Raw genomic sequence first — 23,026 nt, 5'->3', positions numbered from 1 at the left:
TTCAAACTAAATTATCAACAATTTGGATTGAATACATTTTTTATAGAAAAACATGAATTTCCTTGTTGTAGCTGTGAAGACAGGATTTCGGTCTTTATAATTGTAATTTTGTGGGGCTGTGACTGACAGCTTATTTACAATATAAGAACTTCACATTTTGAAATTGTGTAGGACGATTTGTCAAAGAAAACACACAAAAACATGCTAAATGATTCACAGCTGATAAAACTGCATATTCAATTTATTTGGTCCATCAAACTCCTTTTCACATTCTTCTTTCCGGTCCATCAGAACGTGACTAAGAAAAGTGACGAGTCAGGGATGGTACAAATGAAATTCTTTTAATGCATATTAGCACTTAGTTTTTGGATTTACAAATATAAACATGATCACATTCACTTGAGGTGATAGCAGATTACAGCACAACACCCAAAATACACACAACACCAAGTGTATGGAGTTCATTTTAAATAAATGCAAATGAGTTCTTTGCAAAGGTCTTTAATTGGTTGCTATTATAAACCTGTATGAAGAACCAGATATGCCGGGCTGACTGGTAGGTTGTCTGTCACATGTTTGCTGTGACTGTCAAATTTCCTGCTACTGGCTTTTTGGGTGTTAGATTCACCGACCGGGTGCCGCCGGCAACAGGCTCAAACCACCCCCCATAAATTATTGGCGAGCATTTTCACCCAGCTCTGAAAATATTCATGTCAAGTTACTGAATAAATGAATAAATACAAACTGTAATAAAAAAAAACAACAATAAATTAATGTTGAAATGTTGATGAAAACCCCATCAAACACCAACACTCAAGAGTTCATAAATGTATTAAGGTAAAGGTAAGGTGAAGACATGAGGGTCTAATATGAAATTGGTTTACTCTGTTTTATCTTTCTTGAAAAACATTCTAAATATTTGAGAAGTATTTATGATCATTAAGTATTATTTATTACTGTACATGTTTTTTTCTCTTTCCGATACTGAATTTATATTGAAGTCAAATACAGGTTTTGGCACATAGGAGACACTTGTATGAAGGCAAAGTGAGGGAGGTTCCCATGCCGTACAGTCTCTCTGTGATATTTAGCTCCTGAGACACTGTAAACTCATGAAATGATGCTTGTACAAAAATACTGTGTTTTCAAATATTTAAAGATTAAAAATAAACAACCCAAACATCAATTACAAGCACATCTTTATAAAAGTAAACTCTCAACACAAATACATGCATGCCGTTCGCTCTTTGTCCGTCCAGTGGATGTTTATCACCTCCTCACATCAGAGTCCATCTAAGTTCTCCATCCAGGAATCCGCCTCTCATTTTCACTTTGTCTACTGTGACACTGACTCAGAGACTTATCGCAGGGACCAGTTTAAGAAGAAAAAAAAAATTTGTTCCATTAAGTGCAAAGAGTCTTTCAATTACATTTTGTCCTGTCAGAAACTAGCTCGTCTTCTGCAGCAGTTTGTCCTCTTTCAGTTTAAATGGTACGCTCACGGACATCTCTGCGATGAACCGTTCACAGGCCGTCTTGGTCACCTGCTTGCAGAAGCGAAGGTCTATCTGACAGATGCTTCCACAGCGCTTGAAAAAGTTTAGGGAATGGTCTGTGACCCGGTTACAAACTAAAAGAAAACAGAGAGAACAGTAATCAGTCACAAACCTGATATTTAAAAAGGGAGGTGCTTAGAAACAGTCACAGAACATCATTTAGTTTGGGATTTTGTTCATTTACACCTCACAGTGATGAGCAGCTACAACTTTCACCTGAAACTGTATTCCATTCAAGACGGGCTGTACGGATACATATGTACATGTGTGTGTGTGTATATATATATTGATATATACATACATATACACAGACCTACAAACTCTGGAGTAGTGAAAAAGGTGACAAGTTACAAAACTAAAACCCTCTTCATTCACTTCTACTACCCTGGTTCACATAAAAAAGGTGACTGTAGCCAAAAGGTGACCAGTTTGCAGGTGTGAATATATATCCATACACGTCAGTTAAAGTTTGTAAGTGTGATGCCAATTGACTTTAAAATGTGCATTTAAAAAAAAACGTAACTTCTTGAGCTATGTTAGAATTTCCTGCCAAAAGGAAGTGTTTCTGGTTTCTGTTTGTAAAAGGTAATTGCCTGTTCTGTCAGTCACTCTGGGTCATTTAGTTTGGTGACCTTATCTGATGTAGATCTGCTGAACCTCAACAGAGATCTGATCAAACGAGGTCAGTGAAAACCAAGGTGGCCCTGTAAGAAAACACAAACAAGCTGCAACTTAAGTTCTTCGACAGAACTGTTTCCAGGGGAAACTGAAAGTGATGAAGCTGACCGGGCTTCTTGTTCAACATCAAATTGCTACTTTTGAAGTTGAAAGCACTGAATAACAAGTGTGCCCCAGCAAGATCAATTTTTCTTTCTCTTCAAGCTATTCTTTGGTGTAACTCCAATATTGAGAGAGAGAGAGAGAGAGAGAGAGAGAGAGAGAGAGAGAGAGAGAGAGAGAGAGAGAGAGAGAGAGAGAGAGAGAGAGAGAGAGAGAGAGGTTGATTTGGCACCAAGTACCACAGGCAGGACTTGAATCCTTCCACTGAGCTCATTAGTTAATCTATATGTGTTATGATTTTTTTTTTTACAGTGCATTGTTGTCAAACAGATGAAGATGATTTATGAATTTGCAGCCCATTTGTGTATTGTGTATTTCTTAGGTTGCAGCATGTTTGTGGAACCAAACACAGGGATTTATTATCCAGTGAACTTCATATTCACCCGTCATTTTGGATTTTACTTATATTTCTGGGTGCTGAATAGGTTTCTGTTTCCAACAGGTCAGTGTTCAAAATGTGAAGTTTCGGAGGAATGACTAAAATAACCTGTGATAGACCTTCTTTGTCTGCAGTGGTCAACAGTATTTACACTGTAATAAGAGTGCCCAGTAAAATCAAATGAGCACAGCCTTGTGCCTCTTCTGCCTGCCCATGCAGGAAGCTGTCTGTTAATTAGTTGCCTGTGGCAGTAATTTAAGTACAATCTGTGAAACAGCATGAGCCTTTCACTGGCTCGTCTTTTGTGCTAATGGGACTTTTGTTTCAGCAAATGGTTTAAAGGTCCTGGTGCTGTGTCCGCTGGCACAGTATCACACTGCCACTGCTTACTAGGACACTTGAATAGGACGGGGACATTGTTAATGTTACTCATAATGCCTGCGCTTTTGCTGGTAAAACAAGACTCAACCTCCACTGCTGCACCTTTTCCCTTTAGAAATAGAGATACATGTTGCTTTTCAAACATTTACATTCGCAAGAAAAACAAAAATCCAGGCATCTTACTCCAACATTACTCTTAGGTTGTAATTTGGCATCACTTCACTGTCTACTTTTATCATTTTGGTCTTTCATCTTTGAACTGCAGGTCCTGCCCATTCTCCGCTGCAGACTTGATGGATTATTGAGCGCGTCCCCTCAGACTGATCAATTGTGCCTGTGTGTTCTTATAGTCCCAGTTCTCACCAGACAGGTTGATTTCTGTGAGAGAGTCTCTGGTCGTGGTCCCTGCTGCTGTCAGGAGGTTGACCGACTGGTCGTTGATGTGGTTGCAGTAGCTCAGGTCCAACCTGGAGAGCAAAGGCATCTGTCGACTGATCAGGCGTAAAGACGTGTCAGTGATGTCCAGCCCCGCCAGTCGCAGGTTCTCCACGTTCCTCAGTTTGCAGCGGTTGTCCAGTTGGCCTGGCAAGTCACATAACAAACATCAAGCTCACATTATGTTGCAATCATGTTTGTTTCTTAAAGCTTTATTTAAGTCTTGAGGCCAAAAACCAAGAGCAGTTGTGGTGGGAAATAATGCTGCTGCTCGTAATCTGTCTTCCAGAGAAGGAGCAATAATTGGAGTGAGTAGGAAATGTTAGAACTTAACATGTGCGAGTCATTTCCTGTAGGTGGTGGACCAGTTATAGTGGTCAACTGAGTTTTTTTTCTAAGGAATTCATTTCAGGCCAGTGAATGAATCACAAAGAGAAAAAATACTTATACACATCAATTTGATTGACAGGTGTGTAGGAGAGGGACAGGTAGATCTGCAAAAGTGCAGAATAGACACTCCCGCCCACTGTGATACTTGCACAGAAAACGTTTTAAAGGACAATTACTGTTTTTTACAATCTGGACCTTATTTCTAGCATAAAATACGATCACTTACTCACCCAGATAACTTTGGTGTCATTACAAGTCGTTCCGACGAAATTAGATCCAGCCGAGAGCCGCGTATATCCGTATAATGCGAGAACACGGGGCAGCTCAATGCAGCCTCTAAATAACACATTATCTGCAGAGAAACTCATTCATTTCACCAATATTTTGTGATGATACACTAGTGCTATTCCCCTCTGAGTCCGGGCTGACCTGTTATCAACACCCGGAGTCTGTAGGTTGACCTACTGACCTCTGACCTGGACGATGTCATCTCCGCCCGCAGTGCTACCGCTAATGCTACGGTTCGTTTCTGCGTGTTTCCGACTTGTCAGAACAAAATGAGCAGCTGGACGAAGATCAGCTTCCACAGGCTTCCTCTCCTCAACCTGGACTCACTAAAGCTCTGGCTAGTTGAGCTAAAAATGGACCCGAATGCCGAAGCGGAATGATTATTATCAGAATGAGCCGGGCAGCGGTCGGAGATGACATCATCCAGGTAAGAGGTCAGTAGGTCAACCTACAGACCCCGGATGTTGATAACAACTACCCCGGACTCAGAGGGGAATAGCACTAGCCTATCATAACAAAATATTGGTGAAATGAACGAGTTTGGCAGCAGATAATGTGTTATTTAGAGGCTGCATTACGCTGCCCCATTTACTCGCATTATATGGATATACGCAGCTCTCGGCTGGATCTAATTTCGTCGGAACGACTTGTAATGACACCAAAGTTATCTGGGTGAGTAAATGATTGTATTTTATGCTAGAAATCCAGATTGTTAAAAAAACGGTAATTATCCTTTAATTTCAGGCCAGTGAATGAATCACAAAGAGACTTTGCATATCAATTTGATTGACAGGTGCGTAGGACAGGTAGATCTGCAAAAGTGTAGAATATATAGAGACTCCCGCCCACTGTGATACTTGCACAGAAAAGGTTTTAATGGTCGCAATGTTTCAGTACTGTGACCGTCCTCAGACCTTTTTCCCTGAAGAAGGTCACAGCACCGAAACGTTTAAACCATTATACGTACAAACAGTCTGCAATAACATCAACATGTTGTTAGAACTACTCAAAAGTGTCCCTGTATATATTATAGCATGGGAGGCAGTGGGTCATCAAAACACAAGCCCTGCCATGGATGCAGGGTGTATTCCTGAGTTACCTGGTCTGTTGTCTGTGGGGGGTGAGAGGAGGTCCCTCATCTGTGCATCTTTAAGACCCTCCACCCACTGGACATCCAGGGTGCGCAGCAGAGGGCAGCTGGAGGTGCAGAGTGCTGACACAGCAGCCCAAGAACACCCCGATAACCTCAACACCCTCAGGCCTGGAAGACACAGCAGCGCTTTAAAAGGCTGACACAACAACACGTTTTAACCCTTGTAAAGATTTCAGAAATCACAGAGTTGGGTACCTGGCAATCTATTAATGAGCCAGCTTAATTGTTTCTTGGAAATGTTGGTCCAGCTGAGGTCAAGGGAAACTGGCTGTCGGCGGATAATCCCGCTTAGCATGAGTGGAGTGATGGAGGTGCAGCGGTTCAGATCGATCCTCATCCAGAGTCTCTTGTCACAGCACCTGCACATCAGAGACAAAGAGTTTTGTTGCAGGTCATGAGCAACCCCAAACTGCAGCAATATTTGAACGAATGAATGAATGAATAAAATTTGTTTATTTCGGTCATACAACACCAATATCAAAATCAACCTTTTTGTGTAAACAATTTAGCCAGCACATATACACAATTGCAACCACACACACACACACACACACACACACACACACACACACACACGAAAAATATCATACAGTGACCGAAAAGGGAATAGGCTGAAGCCCAAGGCTTATATTTGCCTATCCCATACTCTATGAAATTAAATTACCTAGAATGTCAAGAGTCCAAAATAATAAGATTAAAGTAATCATTACTGTATCTTATAATTTTTCATTATTTTACATTTCAAGGCTTTCTTAATATACTCAACAAAGAACTACATGTCTTCAACTCATCACTGAGCTTATTCCACATTTTAACTCCCTAGACTGAAACACATTTGTATTTTATGTTAGTTCTCACTTTACACATTTCAAAAATCAATAACTCTCTTAAATTATAGTTGGGAGTTAAAATGTGGAATATTTCTTCCCTTGCAGTGTTGTTTGCGGTGTAGAACGTATTAAAAAAAATGCAAACATGCTATTTTCAGTGTGTGCTGTGAATTTACCATCTGTTCCACGTCTTGCAGACTCTCATGCACACACACAGCTCCTGGTGCGAGAGATAGCTGAAGATCTTCATCCAGACCTCGCGCTGTATGACGTGCGTTTTGCCGTCTCTCAGAGGCAGCCGGTCCGGAGGCGGGCTTATCGGAGGCGGGCGGATGACGTGTCGCTCCATTTGGACGCACTTGGGCGGGGAGCGCGGGGGCACCGGCCGGTTGGTCGGCGTGCTCCTGTTGAAGCCCAGCGGAGTGATCTGACTGGGGTAGAAGTGGCGCAGCTCCCACGGCGTCCCGTTCATCTCTTTCGCCTTGAGGTGGGACCTCTGATCCCCGAGGTCGCTGCCGTTGCGGAACAACCTCTTGGGCTCTTCGTTTTCCGTCTCCGGCTCCACCTTGAGGGGTTGGCGGTTCTCGTTGGCCAGGCAGTCCTCCGTCTTCTGGATCTCCTGGTTCAGTGCTTTGCTCAGTTCTCGGCTCAGCTCCCTGTTAGGCAGGCGGCGCTTGCGGCGAGCTTTGGGGCGCGGGCCTTTTTCCTGCGTCTCGCTCCCGCCCTCGCTGCTGGGTCCGGCCTGCGGAGAGCTGCAGTGAGACTGGTCGCTGTCCCCGACGGGCGTTTTGATGCAGGGATTCAAAAGTTCGTTCTTGGAGTCCCTGTCGTCGCCTTCGTCTTCCGCGTCTCCGAAACGACCTTTCCTCTCTACACTGCTCCGGAAGTGATGCTCCCTTCCCTCTTCATCGTCCTCCTCGTATAAATCTTCGTCCTCCTCTTCTGTCTTGATTTGGTGCAGAAGTTTGGAAAAATAAGGATCATCTGACTTTTCCTGGATGAAAAAAAAAATACGTAAAATAAGTTTAATTACCCCAAAACATATTATGCTCATTTCTGCTTCTTGACATGGTACCTTGATGTCTAAAAGTAATGTTAGTAACATGCTTTGGTCAGAAAAACCAAAAGATTGAGCACAGCTGGTTCTCTACACACCAGTTTCACAGCCCTGCTCTAAACGGTCGGTTTAGAACCTTCGCTCTGGTAGCTGAGGTAACCATGGTAACCATGGGAGCGAGGGCTTGAATATTCACATCACCCGGCTTGTGATGTAATAAGCCGGGTGAAATTAAAACGGCTTGTTAAGAGACACATTTTCTTACTATGGCAGTTTACAAAATATTGGCGTAGTTGTCAAAACTGACGTTTAAGGGGTGAGGAGGCACTCCGGATATGCAAATACACATACTAAAGCAATGAAAAAGTGAGTTTTGCATAATATGTCCCCTTTAAAAAATAAATATCAGTCACTGTGTAAACGATACACACCTTTTTCCTGACACCGAGATCCTCTTCCTCGTCGTCCTCAAACAGCTTCCGCTTCTTCCTCAGCTTGTCCTCCGGCCTGGGCCTGGGCAGGCTGCTGGGGGACAGCAGGTGTGGCTGTCGTAGAGACTCCTCTGGCCGGTACCTGGGCGTCTCCTCTCTGTCTGGTCTCTTCTTGGCTGCAGAAGAAGCGTCTCCCTCCTCCTTCACAGGCTTCTGCTCCCTCAGCAGAGAGCCCGGGAGGTTGGACGCGTACTTGAACCCTGGGCCCCTTTTTTGCTTCAATGCCAAAAGGGGCAAAAAATCGGGAGACAACTTTATACCTTTTGTCTATGGGTGACAATGCAAACCAGCTGTGCTCCATGTGTTTGCAAAGATTTAATAAAATCATCACGGCAAGCCAAAACAACATGTACTATGTCTACGTTTCCTGCTTCTGTGACAAACACAGTCACATGCCATTGACTTTCACAAAGTAGAAGAGTATAAACAGGAAGTGGCTGACACACACTGAAATAATGAAAGCAATAGTGAGATAGCAAAACTACTGTTACTCATGATTCATATCCAAAACTCTTTAATGGTAATTCTGTTGTGTGAAAAACACAGACTGGGGTGAGCTGGCTGCTACTGAACCGTAACAGACTGACTCACGTATATTTGTATCGGTACTCACTTTTCCGCTTTTCCCGGCGTGGTTGCATTTGGGACATTCCCAGCAGTTGGGCAGTTCGTCGTTCACCACTCCTGACGCGTCGCTCACCTGAAAGAATCCACGACGAAAACTGGCTGAAGTTCAACGTGACCAACAAGTTTTAACAGATTCCTATGTACAGTTGTTTTGACGCTCACAGGACAAGGGAAGTGAAATTTGATGTGACGTTGTGTGCCGAATAGGCAAACAGATCTTGGCTTCACACATTAGATAGAAAAGGGAAGAACAGTTTAAGACTTAAGGAACTTAAATATCTGTCTGTGAATGTTTTCATTTCTTAAGACTGACTTATAATATCTCAATTACTCATAATTACCTTTATTGTGACATGCTGCAAAATAATTAGACGATGTGTGTTTGAAAAACTGGTCTGACCGCGTCCATGCTAGCATGAACCTGTTCCTGTTGTGTTTCTGACATAACAATTATATTAAAAAAAAAAAAAAAAAGGGTGTGTGCTGCTTTACATTCTTTTGTGTTTACCTCATGAAAATGTCTTTAATCCTCACACTACTCAAATACTACTTTAAGGGCAGTGAGTTCAACGTTTGCTCATTAGTTTAAGTTTTTATCCCCAATTATTTTCTCCAGTGTGTGGTGAAACATGATACTGTCTTGCCTGAGCCATAAAAACCTCTGAATCACACTGGAAGGATGAGTGTGTTTTGGTGTTATATAAACGACGCCATTACCACATCTAGTTACCTTCACTGACTACAGTCCAAATGTTTGAGTCACTCACATTATGTTTTGATGGCCTGGGATTTGCTGGCACAGTGTTTAAACACAGATGAGTCACCGTGTGAATGACTTAACGTGAGGTGGAAATGGTAAACTGTTCCCACAGCCCAGCCCAGCCCTCTGTACTGTACCTTCAGGCAGTTGGGATGGACGATCTCGTTGCAGATGGAGCACTCCATCAGCATGAAGTTGAACTTGTCCTCCTCTCCCTCCAGCGTGTCCTCCTTCCCCGCCTCTTTACACACCACACACACTGCGGTGTGGGGCAGGACGGGCTGGTACAAACAAAAACACAGGAATAAATACACTTCACATTGATTAGCCATTATAATAAGTGATGTTTTTTACTCCGAGCAGACCGTTTCTAGGGATGTCACGATTATTTGTATTTAATCGCGGTATTAAACGCCACAATTAATTGATCGTAAAGATTCCTAAATACCGTCACTTTCCGAAAAAGATTATGGAACTGTATCGGCAGATGTGTGCCAATGTAAAGGTAAATAAATGCACAGATACTAGGGCTGTCACTTTTTATTCGACATTCGAATATTCGTTCGAATGTGGGGGGAAAAGTTCGTATTCGAGCAGTAATGACCTGCTCGATATGCAGGCTGCAGCAAAGATACTCTATTTACCGTCTTTGGCTGCAGTGCCCGGGGCCTGCATAGCGCCGCGGAACGTCCACCGGACGCGGAAGGGCCGCGAACAGCCGAGAAGCGGAGCCAGTTTACTTTCTGTGCCCATATTAACCGCTGGTGTGGTGTCGCGGCGTATTCGAATATATCCGAACGAATTACGGGTCATTCAATAATCGTTCGAACCTCATTTTTCTAAAAACTGACAGCCCTAACAGATACTGGTCCATTTATCTAAAGTAACACTAAATTGGTAGGAATTTAAAGTCCCTGGAAAGTGAAATTGGAGTTTTGTTTAAAAATATATTAAAAGTGTTCGAAATTTATTGATAAAAACATGCAAAAAGACTCATTTCTGTGCAGTGCTTAATTTTAGAGGTTAGGGTTTCACAGTTTCACTCTGCTTCAGTGGTCTTTGTTTTTAAGGGCAGGCTTACAGAGGGGGCGCCGTGACGCACTGGCGTCCCTACTTTCATAACTCCTCCCATGTGCACAGTAATATTATAAATACTTCAAGAATGCCAACGAGCGTCTGCTGCCACTACCCCTAGAGCTACCAGCGCCGCCGGAGCTACCAGTCCACTAGCTTGGTCTCTGTCTTAATAAAATGTAATGCAGACTTATCAGGTCATTGTAAAACATTTATTTATTGATGTAAATGTGGTGTTATTTGAACATAGTCTATACAGATCCCAGAGGCAGCGCTGCTCTCATGTGAAACATAAAGCTCCACTTTTAATTCAAACAAGCTAATGAGACAGCCACAGTGGGACCAGCCGGCGCCCGGTGGCAAAACTCTAAAAGCCAAAACAGCCACAGTCCAGGTGAACCTCTGCAGCGTCCGTCCCACAGCTCACCGACACAGCAACGGCTACACCGGCAACAAAACTGAGGGCCGCCGCCGTCAGCAGATGAATCTCTGCTTGCCCGGATAGCATTAGCTCGGCGGCTAGCGCTAGGCCCGTCGTCCTGTGCTGACGGTGGCAGCCCTCATTGTTGTTGTGGTGTAGCCTTCAAGGCTCCCGTTGCTGTGGCGGTGAGCCGTGGGTCCGATGCTGCAGTGGCTCGGGACCATGGAGGCTCGGGGTGAACGGGACGAACGGGGCTAGCCGCTGAGCTAACGGTTAGCGCCGGGCTAGTCGAGCTAATGCGTTAGCGCCGGGCTATTAGCCGCCGAGCTAACGCTATCAGGGTAGCGGAGATTCGTGTGCCCCCAGCATATTTCCCTCACTGCTCAGTGTGTATCCGAGACATTCAGATAAGAGCTGGACTCAGACTCAGGCTCAAGCCCGTAGCTGCTCGGGTACGATGTGACAGTTAGCAGTAGGCCATTTGATTGACAGTTGAAACTTGACGAAGCTCAGCAAGTGGGCGGGGCTTCTGTGCCTGCAGCAGACATCCAGAGCTGCGAGAACTGCCTCATTTAGTCATGATTTTAAAACCTAATTTCACCTACTAAACAAATTTTTCTAGCATCCAAAATTGGCAGGATGGTTAATAGGACATATATCTGGGATGTGATTAACTCAGAAAACGAATCCAGTGTCACTTTTCAGGGACTTTAAATGTTAGCGTGTCATTTGTATTGTAAAAAAAATGATTAAAATAAACTTCAACATTTGGTATAGATGACAATGAATGACTTAAATATTTCAAACACTTCCCTGGGGGATTAATAACTGGTCCTATATTGACAGATTAGTAATGTAATTATATTTTGATTATAGTTGATTTTACACATTCATAGTGCTGCGAAATTTATTGATGCATAATAATCATGATAATCGTAACACCGTGATAATTTCTCTGACAATAATCGTACCAAGAAAATCTATAATCGTGACATCCCTAGTTTCCACTTCTAAAACTCTGGACTGATAAATGTGGCAAATTCTTTCTCAATAATAAAAACTTCAAATATCTACAGTTCTCCCATTACTAACTCACCGCGATGCACTGCCTCATGATGCAGGACTGCTTCATGCGGCCCGGCCCCCCGAACTTCTTCATGTCCTTGCAGAAGTGACACTCTCCACACTCGGTCCGCAGGCACGCCTCGCACTTCCGGCAGCGCGTCCTCCTGCGTCTGGCGCCGGATGCGCTGCGGTTGGACGGCAGCTTGACGGCCGACGAAGTCCCCATCTTGGGCTTCGGCCGGTTGGCTGCACGCTGCTGGAAGACAAACAGCGAGAGTGAAAAGTGAGATAAGGTGAGTAGATTTGGTGACACTGGTCTGCGAGACAGCCTGCTGTGTACTGAGCTGTTGAAGATGAGATAATGTTACATCAGCATCACAAAACTCATCTTCCATTTAGTCATAATAATAGGTTCTTCTGTTAGAAATAGTCTTTGACAAGTCTTAACCCATTTTGAATTTCTAGCCGTTTCCTGTCCATTTATGCACCTCTTTCATGTGCTGATAAAAGAACACACACACACACACACACACACACACACACACACACACACACACACACACACACACACACACACACACACACACACACACACACACACACACACACACAGATCCACACTGTCTGGGGAAATTAACATCCTTTCTATGTTTGAGCAGAAGAGATTTTACAACTTATCCAGAGAATGAAGACACAAGGAAACAGCTACTGAAGAGGTTGTATTCACTGTTACTGATCTACAAAATAGCTTAAAAATACTTTTTTTAACGTCCGGTGTACAAAAATATAAACCAGCAGATAGCATTTCATCAGCTGTACCAACAAATATTTGAAAAATAATTCCTGTAGTTTATCTATTTTGAAAATAATTGTAGATTTGATTATGCTGTAATGAATCTCTCTGGATCATCCTGCATAGATACTGTACGTGTGACTCATGGGAGTAAATGAAATAAAAGGTTACATGATGATTACACATTACAAATTGTCGAGTGAGCAGCACACACACACACACGCACACACACTTACAAATATATCACCTCCACTCATCTTTAGAATAATGGCCCTGAAATCCACGTTTGTAATTTTCTCACATTTATTTTTAGTCTCTTCCCTGTTGCCATGGCAGGATTTTTAAGCTACTGTGAAAACAAGACAAATCATAGACCATTACAGTGATTCTTGTTCTTGCAGGAGAGGTTACCTTGGCAACACGTTGGCCTTGCTGGTGGCAACTGTTTGAATGTAAGACTGCAAGAGATGGATAAAAATACGCTCACAGTGGAGGTTATGGTTTAGTTTGAGTATGTGAGCAGTGAGCACTTTGACTGTGTCATTTGTTTTTATTCAATAACCGGTTAAATACACTCTAAATCTAACTCAATTATCACTAAGTGTCTATTTGGAAACCATTAGTATTTTATGAGACAGCTTTCTGGGTATTAATGCTACAGCACTATGACAGGTGAAACAGGCAAAACAAGATGAATATAGAACAAGACATTCCAGCATAATGACAATATTTACTAACGCTATGTGAACGATAGTATCTATCTACAAAGACACAAGAAGCCAGACGTGAATCTTATGTAATAAATATTTCCCCTGATTATCTCAGGACATCCACAAAACAAGACGTTTCCTTCTTCATGTTGGTCACAGTAACCTTTTTCTCTGGATGATTTCTGAAAGACCTGTTTTTGAAATCTACAGCTTTAGATCACTGTCTTTTAAATTGCACAACTATTTCCCCCCCCAAAAAAACACAATAGGCTGTGATTTGCCTGCCGTGGCTGGTGGAGAGTTTAGCTTTCCATAAATCTGATCCGACTACTATGGAAATACAGGAGGTTGACTTGACATCAGAGACAGGAGGAGTGCTTCTGCTGCAGAGATAGCTGTGACTGTCAGATCACATTATGTTCCTGATCTGTGTCTGATTTCACTGTTTTTCTAATAGCTTACCTGGAGTCAGGTTTGCACAGAACATCTTATCAGTGTTAAGGCAAAATAGCTGATAGTTGTTTCTCTGATCCCACCTATTAACACCTTGGACCTGAGCTAGTGGTGACAACAACAAAAAAAATCAAAACGGCCACTTTGCAGAGCGGGATCGCCAGAGCAACTTAGCACCTGACTCGTCTTTACTGTAACTCTGTGCAGTAATATGTCAGGAATTTGGGATCGGTTGCTGAGGCCTGTGAACAAAAACATGGCCTATATTCTGAGCACAGTCTTCTGACTCAGCTTCAATGTGGATTTCAGTGGGAGGCAGTCACAAGGCTCATCATCTGCTGCTCATGTACAGTGGTCCTTGTAACAACTAAAAAAGTGTGTGTTGTTATTGTCTGCCAGAATGTGTCAAAACAGACTGAGGGTCAAAATAGCCTCCCTGATGAGGAAGTGCTAATGGGCGGTGTGGGTATAAATATTGTGTAAGAACAAGGAGCTGACTGTAATGTCAACACTTCTCACATTTCTCACTGTGTATCCTGATAATGAAGTGTCAGACTTGTGTAACATCCCATAAAAGCCCAGTCAGAAAGCATTCATGCCGTGGACCCTAAAGGGCACTTCATATAATTTCAAACTTTCTCATAACACAGCATATTGTGTGTGTGTGCCCTGGCTCAAATCATCAGCATTGAGTATTCCTCCTCGTGGTGGGAACCATATGTACAAAACACAGCTGAAATCAAACCGACCATAATCCAATACGTAGGGGTCTACGGGGGTCACTGGACCCCTGTTTGGGAACCCAACAGAAGCAGAGCTCCTTCATTGTTCCCACTCCCCATCCCCCCTCCTCGGTCCCTGCTCCAACAACATATTGCCTAAAGCCTCCTTAAAGGCACAGAGTGGTGAGGCAAGTTTAGGAAGTATGAGGAAATTAATCGGCAAGGAAAGCGTTTCCTGAGAGGTTCACGTACACGAGTAAATCACAACCCTTTTTTTTTTTTTTTTTTTTTAAACCAGCACCAAGTTGGGCAGCCTTTACACAGCTAATGGATGACACCGAGGTTCAGTCCACAGCCACGGATGTGTAACATTACTGGATGAAAGTGCTGTGTGTTAAGAGGTGGTCAGTACAAAATGGGTCAGTTGTGGCTAACATGATAGATGGTGTCCAAGCCGAGGAGGAGAGGACACGGTGTGTCTGGGCGCTCAGGGTATCAATACAGATAAGCAGCCCGGCTCTATTTAACCGTGTTATGTAATAAATACTCAGCTAGGTGTCCACTGTATAATAGTTAACTATTGAAGAAGATTTAAAAGGACCTTTCTGCTCTAAACTCGACTGAAATATACAGAATAAGAGGAGCGGGTGAAACCCAGACGTTAACCTGAAGCGACTCAAGTAAAAACGGCGTCCAGCTCGTAAAACACTTGGTTTCCCGCCGCTCACTAAAACAACACAGGCAACACGGAGAGGTGACGTTATGAAATGAAGGAGCTCTGACCTGCTCGGACTCTGAATCATATTCCTCATCGTCTCCGCTCAATGACAAGGCCATGGCTCCTCTCTCTCATCGTTTGTGAACAGCTCAGAAAACTAACATGGCTGAACAAGACTCCTCCAGCTCACCCCCACCTCCCCGTAACAGACCGTCCCTCCTCCTCCACGAGCACACACACACACAAGCAGCTGCTAGCGCTGTTCGCGCTGCTGCCTTCAGGAACCATGGGAAACTATAACTTCCCGCTTATTTAATACAAACACCGCGTTCAGACTACCGAACACGAAACAAATACGAATCATTACACACACGATTAAGATGTAAATGATAATATAAATGTGTGATAAAAGAGAAAAGGGCGGACAAGGATTTAACTTTTGGTGTTACAAAACGTCGCGGGGACCTTGTCCTACGTTGCAACGATTATTGTGTTGGGAAGTGAATGCAGCCAAGCAACGCAACAGGAAATGAAGATAAGCTTATAAGACAAGAGGGTTCACTCCTACAGACGTCTGTGTTTGTTTCTCCTGGTTTTGTGGGGCGCATGAGTGACAGTATAGATTAAATGCTTCAGATGTTAATTCTATTTATTTAACATCTCAATCCTCAATGGCTCAGATGGTTTCTAATGGTTTTGTACTCAGATGTCCCTTATTTTATGTTTACACAGCCTGATTTAGTCTTGTTGATTTTGCTCGTGCTTAGTGGGCAAACAATGCTGTACGTTTTGACGGGCAACGTCAGTCACCTGACCTTGGCGGGGGGAGGGGGTCACCTGAGCAGGTGTCGTGAATGAGGTCAAGAGCAAGGGCTGAAAATGGCTGCATGACATTTGTCATAGATATACAAGTGTCTGCTTATTAAAAGTTACAGATCTCATAATTGATTTCACTTGATTTGCCTCCACAACAGACCTATTGGCCGAAAATGTTTTATTCCTATTAGAATAAAAAATAAATCTACAATCACTCACACTGTTCTCCTGATGCCAGTAAATGCCCACACACTAAAGGCAATAGTCAGCATTTCAATTTCAGATCTAACACTTGATCAAAACCAAAACACCAACAGATGTTCCACTGGCTTACTCAGCATTGGAGAGTATGATACAATGATAGTGATTTCATAGTGAATCATGTAAAACCACTCTGTTTATGGTTGAAAAATGTCACAATTTGGCGGCATCTGGTGGTATAATGAAACCCAGCTCTGCACAGTGGAATACCTGTATGACAACCATGTTCAGAATGAAAATGATTTTCTCTAAATTTGCTGCTACTTTGTATCCTTACTGATTATCTTATTTAAAAGGTGTATTTTGCTCAGCTTTGGCTGCACTACATTCAGTGGGCCCATGTTCTTGGTCATGATTTTGTGGTCACAACTGGAGCAGCTATTCCAGGATATGAGTAGTAGGTCTGTAAAGTTGAGTCAATATCAGATTTCAATAAGCAGGAAATTAGTATTGGAAATTACATTTGATTTTATGAGGGCAGTTATAGCCTATTATTACCTAGTTAATCTGTGAATAATGTTCAAAATGCACTTCTCTGCATTGAGTGGTGTTTATTACTATTGGGAAGTCTGCATGCATTCAAGTAAAAGCACAATGTGTCTACTTATTCCGATTCATTCTCTAAGATATTTTTGTGGTTGTGAGTTGTCACGTGGTGCAGGGCACTTCAGCATTCCAGCTTTCCACATTCACATGTTTATTATCCAACTGATGAACCAAAATGAGTGACATTTATCAGCATTAACATGTGCATGGGGCTCTGCTACTGACTTGTTGGATTAAGTAGTTGGTTTATTCTGTTGTGGCCTGATGCTCAGAAGTGTGAGCTTGTTCAGGAAAGTATGCAAAACCACATCACTTAGACGTGACAAGAGGAACCTTCTGCATTTAGACCATTGACACTCTCTCAAGTGCCGCTGCAGCAACACTTCAATAATTGAATATGTGGGTCCCATAGGCTTGTATTCTGCAATTGTTGACAAATGTATCTATTTATTTTATCTTTACCTTTCAGGTAAAGTGTTTGAGAACTAATTCTCATTTACAAACATGACCTGACCAAGAATAGCATAGGCTACAACAACAACATGTATTCTGTGTATTTTATCATTTTTATGTTATGTGTATAGGGACTACAGATGGAAATTAGCTGTGAGCTAAATCTGGTGCAACTATCTTTTCATTTTTTCCTGCAAATGATTAATGTAGGCTAATTGCACACTGTCCCTTATTAAACTAATAAACTAAACTAAACTAAACAACAATAAATGTATTGATGCATTGTAATACAGAGTCTGTTGATACTCATGAATTACTGAGTAATATCAGTCATGAAATACAACAGAAACAAGATGTCAGCCTCATTAAAAACAACTGACAACATATCCAGGAAACACTGTCACCACAAACAAATGCAGGGTGTGGACGTCAATGGCAACAAGCCACTAGAAGTTGCACAAATGTGAATTGCACAATTTGGGTTTATGGTGACATATTGATGCAGGAAAGTTGTATTCAGCTTCATAACCAACACTGTTTGGAACTGGCGCAAGGAGGCGAACTCCCGCAGCTCGCGAGCAGAGCATGGGATTGTGGGTATCTTGTGTTTCCTGATAGACTCTGACAGACAGTCAGCTGCTGCTGCTGCTGCGGGAAACTTTTCACATAGTTCGATAGCTCTCTGTACGGAGTCTTTACTACAGATAATCGGATTGGAACTTCATTTCCAGCGTGCGCTTTTAATCGGACTTCGATCGCTATCCTGTTAAATCAACCCTGTGGTGATTTGAAAGGGGGAAAAAAGGAAAGTAAAAAAAAAAGAAAAGTGGTCACTTGAGAGAACTGTCGGAATGAGTTTGAACGAGCACTCCATGCAGGCTTTGTCGTGGAGAAAACTGTACTTGAGTCGAGCCAAGTTAAAAGCCACCAGCCGCACTTCAGCTCTGTTGTCGGGCTTCGCCATGGTGAGTCCTCCTTCACTTGACTGGGTCTTGTTACGGTGTTTTAACTGCACGGATACACGGTCAAGCTTTAGGCCGTCGGCGTGAACCGCAGATACGTGACGCAGAATGATTGTTTTTAAGGGCCGAGTGGCTCCTGACACTTATAAACGGACCTACTGACGCCTCCCGCGCGCTCATGTCAAATACTACCGACGGACTTTAACTGTGCGAGGACAGTGAGCCGAGGCCACGGTGTGAAAACTAAAAGGTCACTATCGGAAACAACTGGTGGTCAGTAGGCTCTAGGTGCCTTTGCATGAGATATTAATCAGGAAACGTGCAACAGTGCAGCGCTGCTAACGGGCCCGGTGAATGTGTGTAAATGTATAGGCTACTTCAACCACAAAATCAGGGGCGCGTCCAGATCTGGTGGGGGGCACAGGGGGTAACAACAGTGCCCCCCCCCCAAAAAAAAGTAACAAAAATGAAGGCTGCCAGTGATCACTGTCTTGAATATGTATATTGTACAGTTGCACACTGTTTACAGCATGTCTTCATGTTTTATTGGCCACATTGAATCTTTCACATTGTAAAGATGCCTATGACGTTTTCATTTTCCAATTGTCAATATACAATTTATGGTCAATCAATCAACTCTATAATGAAACTAAGAAGTCTTAGCAGAATAAGCAATGCAGCAATAAAATAAGCAGTACCAGTAGTTAGAGCTCAACTCTGTACAATAAACAACTCAGTGTTTTGTGTAACAGTTGGTCAATGTATACAGAATAACCAGAACAAGCATTCCTCAAATGGTAAAATTGAGAACAATAACAATCTTACACAATTTTCTTTATTTACTAGACAGAACACTGGGATGTTTGCTGTACAGAGTTGATTAAGAGCCTCAGTCAGAAGTTAGTGCTTGTAGCTCTGTACAGTGAACTTAGCAGTGGTGAAAAGCTTTACACAGTCAGTACGTTTACATGACACTTGAAAAAAACGAATTATTGCCTTAATCTGACTATAACTGGACAACTGAAGTGCATGTAAACACCTTAGTCCGACTGAAATCGGAGTTGGAGAACTCAGATTAAGACACCCAGATGATGCGATTGGAATTCGATTTTCTCCGTCGTGTATACACCTTAGTCGGAGTATAACTGGACAATTCATGTGCGCATGCTCCACAACAGTAGAGACGGCACCAAGTGGAGCAGAGAAGCCGCCCGAACCCGGCAATATTACGGTATATAATTCCATACACTCCTCAGCTCATTAGAGTAACAGAAAACGTGAGTGAGTGTGAAAAAGTCTGTCCTATAGCCTACTGTTGCCCATAAAGTTGGAATAAAATGATCGTGACAATGTGATTTATTCTTGATAGATAAAATGTAGCCATATCTTCTCAAAACTCTATTGATCAATCTCTTCCAAAGGCATCACTGTGAAAATTAAACCACAATTAACCTTTATAATAGGAATAAAAAGAGGAATCTGTCTGAAAACAAAATTATTCCAACTTTTGGGCAACCGGCCATTTTTCAACCTTTATTTAACCAGGTAAAGCTTATTGAGATATAGAATCTCATTTTCTATGTATGTATGTTTGGGGTTCATCAAACATTGTTTATTGTTCAGTGAGTCAACACAGTTGTTCTTCATTTGAGTAATGCACTATACATAGCAGCCGTTGTTGTATAGGCTATGTAGGAGATGTCGACAGACAGGGAGATAGCAGGGATCAAAATGACCATTGTTCAACACTTTACATTTTATAGCATCTAGTGTAATCAAATTGTACGCACAGAAAAATCCATGGCTGGTTTGGATCCCATTGTGGAAAGCTGTGCATATTTGTACTGCAAACATTATTGTGTTACTGATCTAACACAGTATCACAGTGCAGTACTATTTGCACAGTTGATTGTTTTTATTCAGCTATTAGATGGAGCAGAATATGTTTTCAGTAGTTTATTAGCTCTTGACTCGTGATCGCTCAGTTGCAAACACTTGTTTCCTGTTTGAATTTCTCAGGTTGCCATGGTGGAGGTGCAGCTGGAGCCGGAACACACGTATCCTCCGGGGCTGCTCATCGCCTTCAGCGCCTGCACTACCATTCTGGTTGCAGTGCACCTCTTTGCCCTCATGATCAGCACCTGCATCCTCCCCAACCTCGAGGCCGTCAGCAACGTTCACAACCTCAACTCTGTCAACGAGTCGCCCCACGAGCGCATGCACCACCACATAGAGCTGGCCTGGGCCTTCTCCACCGTCATCGGCACCCTCCTCTTCCTGACGGAGGTGATGCTCTTGTGTTGGGTGAAGTTCTTACCCCTCAAAAGCAAAGCAGAAGAAAACAACGGCACTATAAGTTCCGGTGAGGCCGCGGCCATCGCTTCCACCTGCATCATGGTGCCATTTGGAATTGTTTTTATCGTATTCGCCGTCCACTTTTACCGCACGCTCGTGAGTCACAAAACGGACCGACAGATCCGAGAGCTGGAGCAGGTGATTCGGCTCCAGAACCAGCTGGACCACAGGGTAGAGAATGAAGACCTGAAGGCAGTTGCTAATTACCCTTGATTATAGCCAATCACAGCATTCAACAGTGGACATTTAGCAGTGCCTTTTTATTATGAAAACTCCTCTTAAAGCTTTATTTGTAATGTTTATGAGCTGTACCCAGATGCTTCACCTGTCAATCGCTGTAATTTCCGACGCTGTCCGCTTTTGGATAATGCATGTTCACCAACTTCTACACATTATACATTAGTAGATAGTTTTTCTTTCAACTTGAAGGTAATTGATCTGCTTTAAGGCACTTACATTTAGCTTGCAGAATGACACATCATATCATACTGTTTATCACACATTTTAAGACTAATGTAAGTCTTTAAAGGACGTGGCTGTTTTTTATGAAGGTAAATAGCCAGGTCGAATTTTAAAAGACAAATGTATCATATAGCTAGAAATGAAAGTTGCTGTTAAACAACAGTAGAAAACATGACTTTCTACTGGATCATAGTTAAAGCAGAAGTAAGTGGTCCGGTCGTTTTCGCTAATGCTGCGTTCCAGGCAGGCTTTTGAAATCGTAAATTACAGCTTCAAGTCACAACTTACGACTTTGTAGCGTTCCAGGCAACCCACTCGCGTTTTCCCGACCTGTTTTACCTGTGAAAGTCACTATAACGGCCACTCGTAACTTCCGACCCGTGAACTTGTACCAGATCGAACTGGTATGACTTCACAGGTCGGAAAAACACGAGTTACGAGTTTCCTTGAACGCACCATAACAGTCCTCGTCCCTACGTCACCACATTCACGGCGTCCCTTGGCTGCACACACAGCCCTGCATGCCGTTCTCTCTCCTCATTGGATAAAAACTGTAGGATACGATAAATGTTTTCTCCTCGGCTCAGAGCAGAGCAGAGTGACTGACAGACCCGTGTTTCAGACCAAACACTCTATGTAAGTGATTGCTGTCGGAAGATATAACTATTTAAGACTTATATTAACACAAATATATCACTCACTTCTGCTTTAAGATCCACACCTTATCCAAACAATGGCACTAAATTAACGGTGCACTTCCGTGTGTGAATGTGACTCGACACGGCCAGAGCTCCATTTTCATGTAAATAGAGTCTGGTTTTAGTTCAGGTATAGGCGCTTCAGTGGTGCTGTTCTTTCTGTGGTTTTCTTCCAGTCACTTTCTGGTCTGTTTAAGCTCTCAAACTTCAGAGTTTATTCTGTGCTGCTGATGGAGGTTTACTGTAAAACTTTGTTACCATAGTAACACCCACCTGTGGACTTAATGCAGTGTGATTTGATTTGATCTCACTTGTTTTTGCGTGTGCCTGGCTTTGAATTAGGCTTTGAAGGGAGTATTATGAAGACTCTATCATCATTCTGACATGTGAATTGTCAGAATGAATAATCAGTTACATTACAATCACTTCAAATTTTTTAGTTTAGTTGATCCAGTGAGAATGTTGCTCATGGGAACTTTTTACTTTGCCAGTTATCAGTTATTTTTGGATGTGTCAAAAGTTTGCAATCTTCTGAACAATTTAAATTTTACTATTCGCAGAGATTTGAAGAGCATAGGGAAATTAAGCTTTTGAGCAAAACATTGTTTTTACAAAAACAAGACATGTTAATGTTGACATCCATCAGTATTCATGTGTAATCTGAGGCAAAAAGACCTTTTCTCAAAAATCAGTGATTGTCAGGGTATGCTTTTAACCAAAGTGTGTTGTTACAGTGCACATATTTTTATAGTGAGGGTTTGGTGGGAATCAAAGTGAATATTTAAGAGTAGCATTTTGAGCCTGATGGTCGAGTCTGGCTTTAGGACTCATTTTATTCTTTTCTCAGAGGAGACATGCTCTTGGAAAATCAGTCCAGTTTTGAGAAACCTGCTCGATTTCACATTGCTTATGCAATTCTAACATACTGTAATGCAAAGAATAGTTACCGGTTTTGAGGAAGTATTGTTAAATGTGTTATTACAAAGCATGCACGTATTGGAAGTTTGTATGTTTTGTACTTTTCATAGTTTACAAGGTTGAGCATTATCCCTCACTGTTCAGGATTTTCTGAAGTGTAGAACATAGGATTTGTTTTGTTTTTTTGTGTTGCACATTATGGAGTTATTCTACATGGGTTTTTACCTTTTTTTCTTTTCTTAAAAAATAAAAAAACATTTTTATTTTAATTTAAAACTTGTACAAAAACCCCAATGAAGAAATTTGGGGCTTTCGACAGCAGTTTTTTTTTTTTTTTTTTACTATTTATTTGTTCATTTATCAGTTGTAATTTTCTCATGTGATACTGCCATGATACAATTTTTATATCCCC

The 23,026-nt window shown here is 42.3% G+C and overlaps 2 protein-coding genes across 3 annotated transcripts; one reads left to right on the top strand and one right to left on the bottom strand.

Moving 5' to 3' along the window:
• Nucleotides 1–333: 333 nt before the first annotated feature.
• Nucleotides 334–15,328, bottom strand: kdm2ba (lysine (K)-specific demethylase 2Ba). Of its 2 annotated transcripts, none has more exons than XM_083979095.1 (10): nt 15,209–15,328; nt 11,779–12,003; nt 9,325–9,468; nt 8,414–8,500; nt 7,741–8,025; nt 6,429–7,246; nt 5,618–5,781; nt 5,369–5,530; nt 3,520–3,738; nt 334–1,630 (listed from the first exon to the last, which is right to left on the bottom strand). In XM_083979095.1, exons 1-10 carry the CDS (start codon nt 15,260–15,262, stop codon nt 1,449–1,451), a joined length of 2,340 nt encoding a protein of 779 aa, XP_083835221.1. In that variant the 5' UTR covers nt 15,263–15,328; the 3' UTR covers nt 334–1,448. The 2 variants fall into 2 exon arrangements, with proteins under 2 accessions (XP_083835221.1, XP_083835222.1); XM_083979096.1 differs by having other exon boundaries at nt 11,779–12,000; nt 15,209–15,216.
• Nucleotides 15,329–17,778: 2,450 nt separating this feature from the next.
• Nucleotides 17,779–21,245, top strand: LOC310991531 (calcium release-activated calcium channel protein 1-like). The gene is made up of 2 exons (XM_083979274.1): nt 17,779–18,184; nt 20,201–21,245. Exons 1-2 carry the CDS (start codon nt 18,071–18,073, stop codon nt 20,747–20,749), a joined length of 663 nt encoding a protein of 220 aa, XP_083835400.1. The 5' UTR covers nt 17,779–18,070; the 3' UTR covers nt 20,750–21,245.
• Nucleotides 21,246–23,026: the final 1,781 nt, after the last annotated feature.

Source organism: Trachurus trachurus, assembly GCF_905171665.1.
Source record: "Trachurus trachurus genome assembly, chromosome: 9".
Taxonomy (NCBI): Eukaryota; Metazoa; Chordata; class Actinopteri; order Carangiformes; family Carangidae; genus Trachurus; species Trachurus trachurus.
The sequence above is the reverse complement of the archived record's forward strand: the minus strand, read 5'-3'. Positions and strand labels throughout refer to the sequence as shown.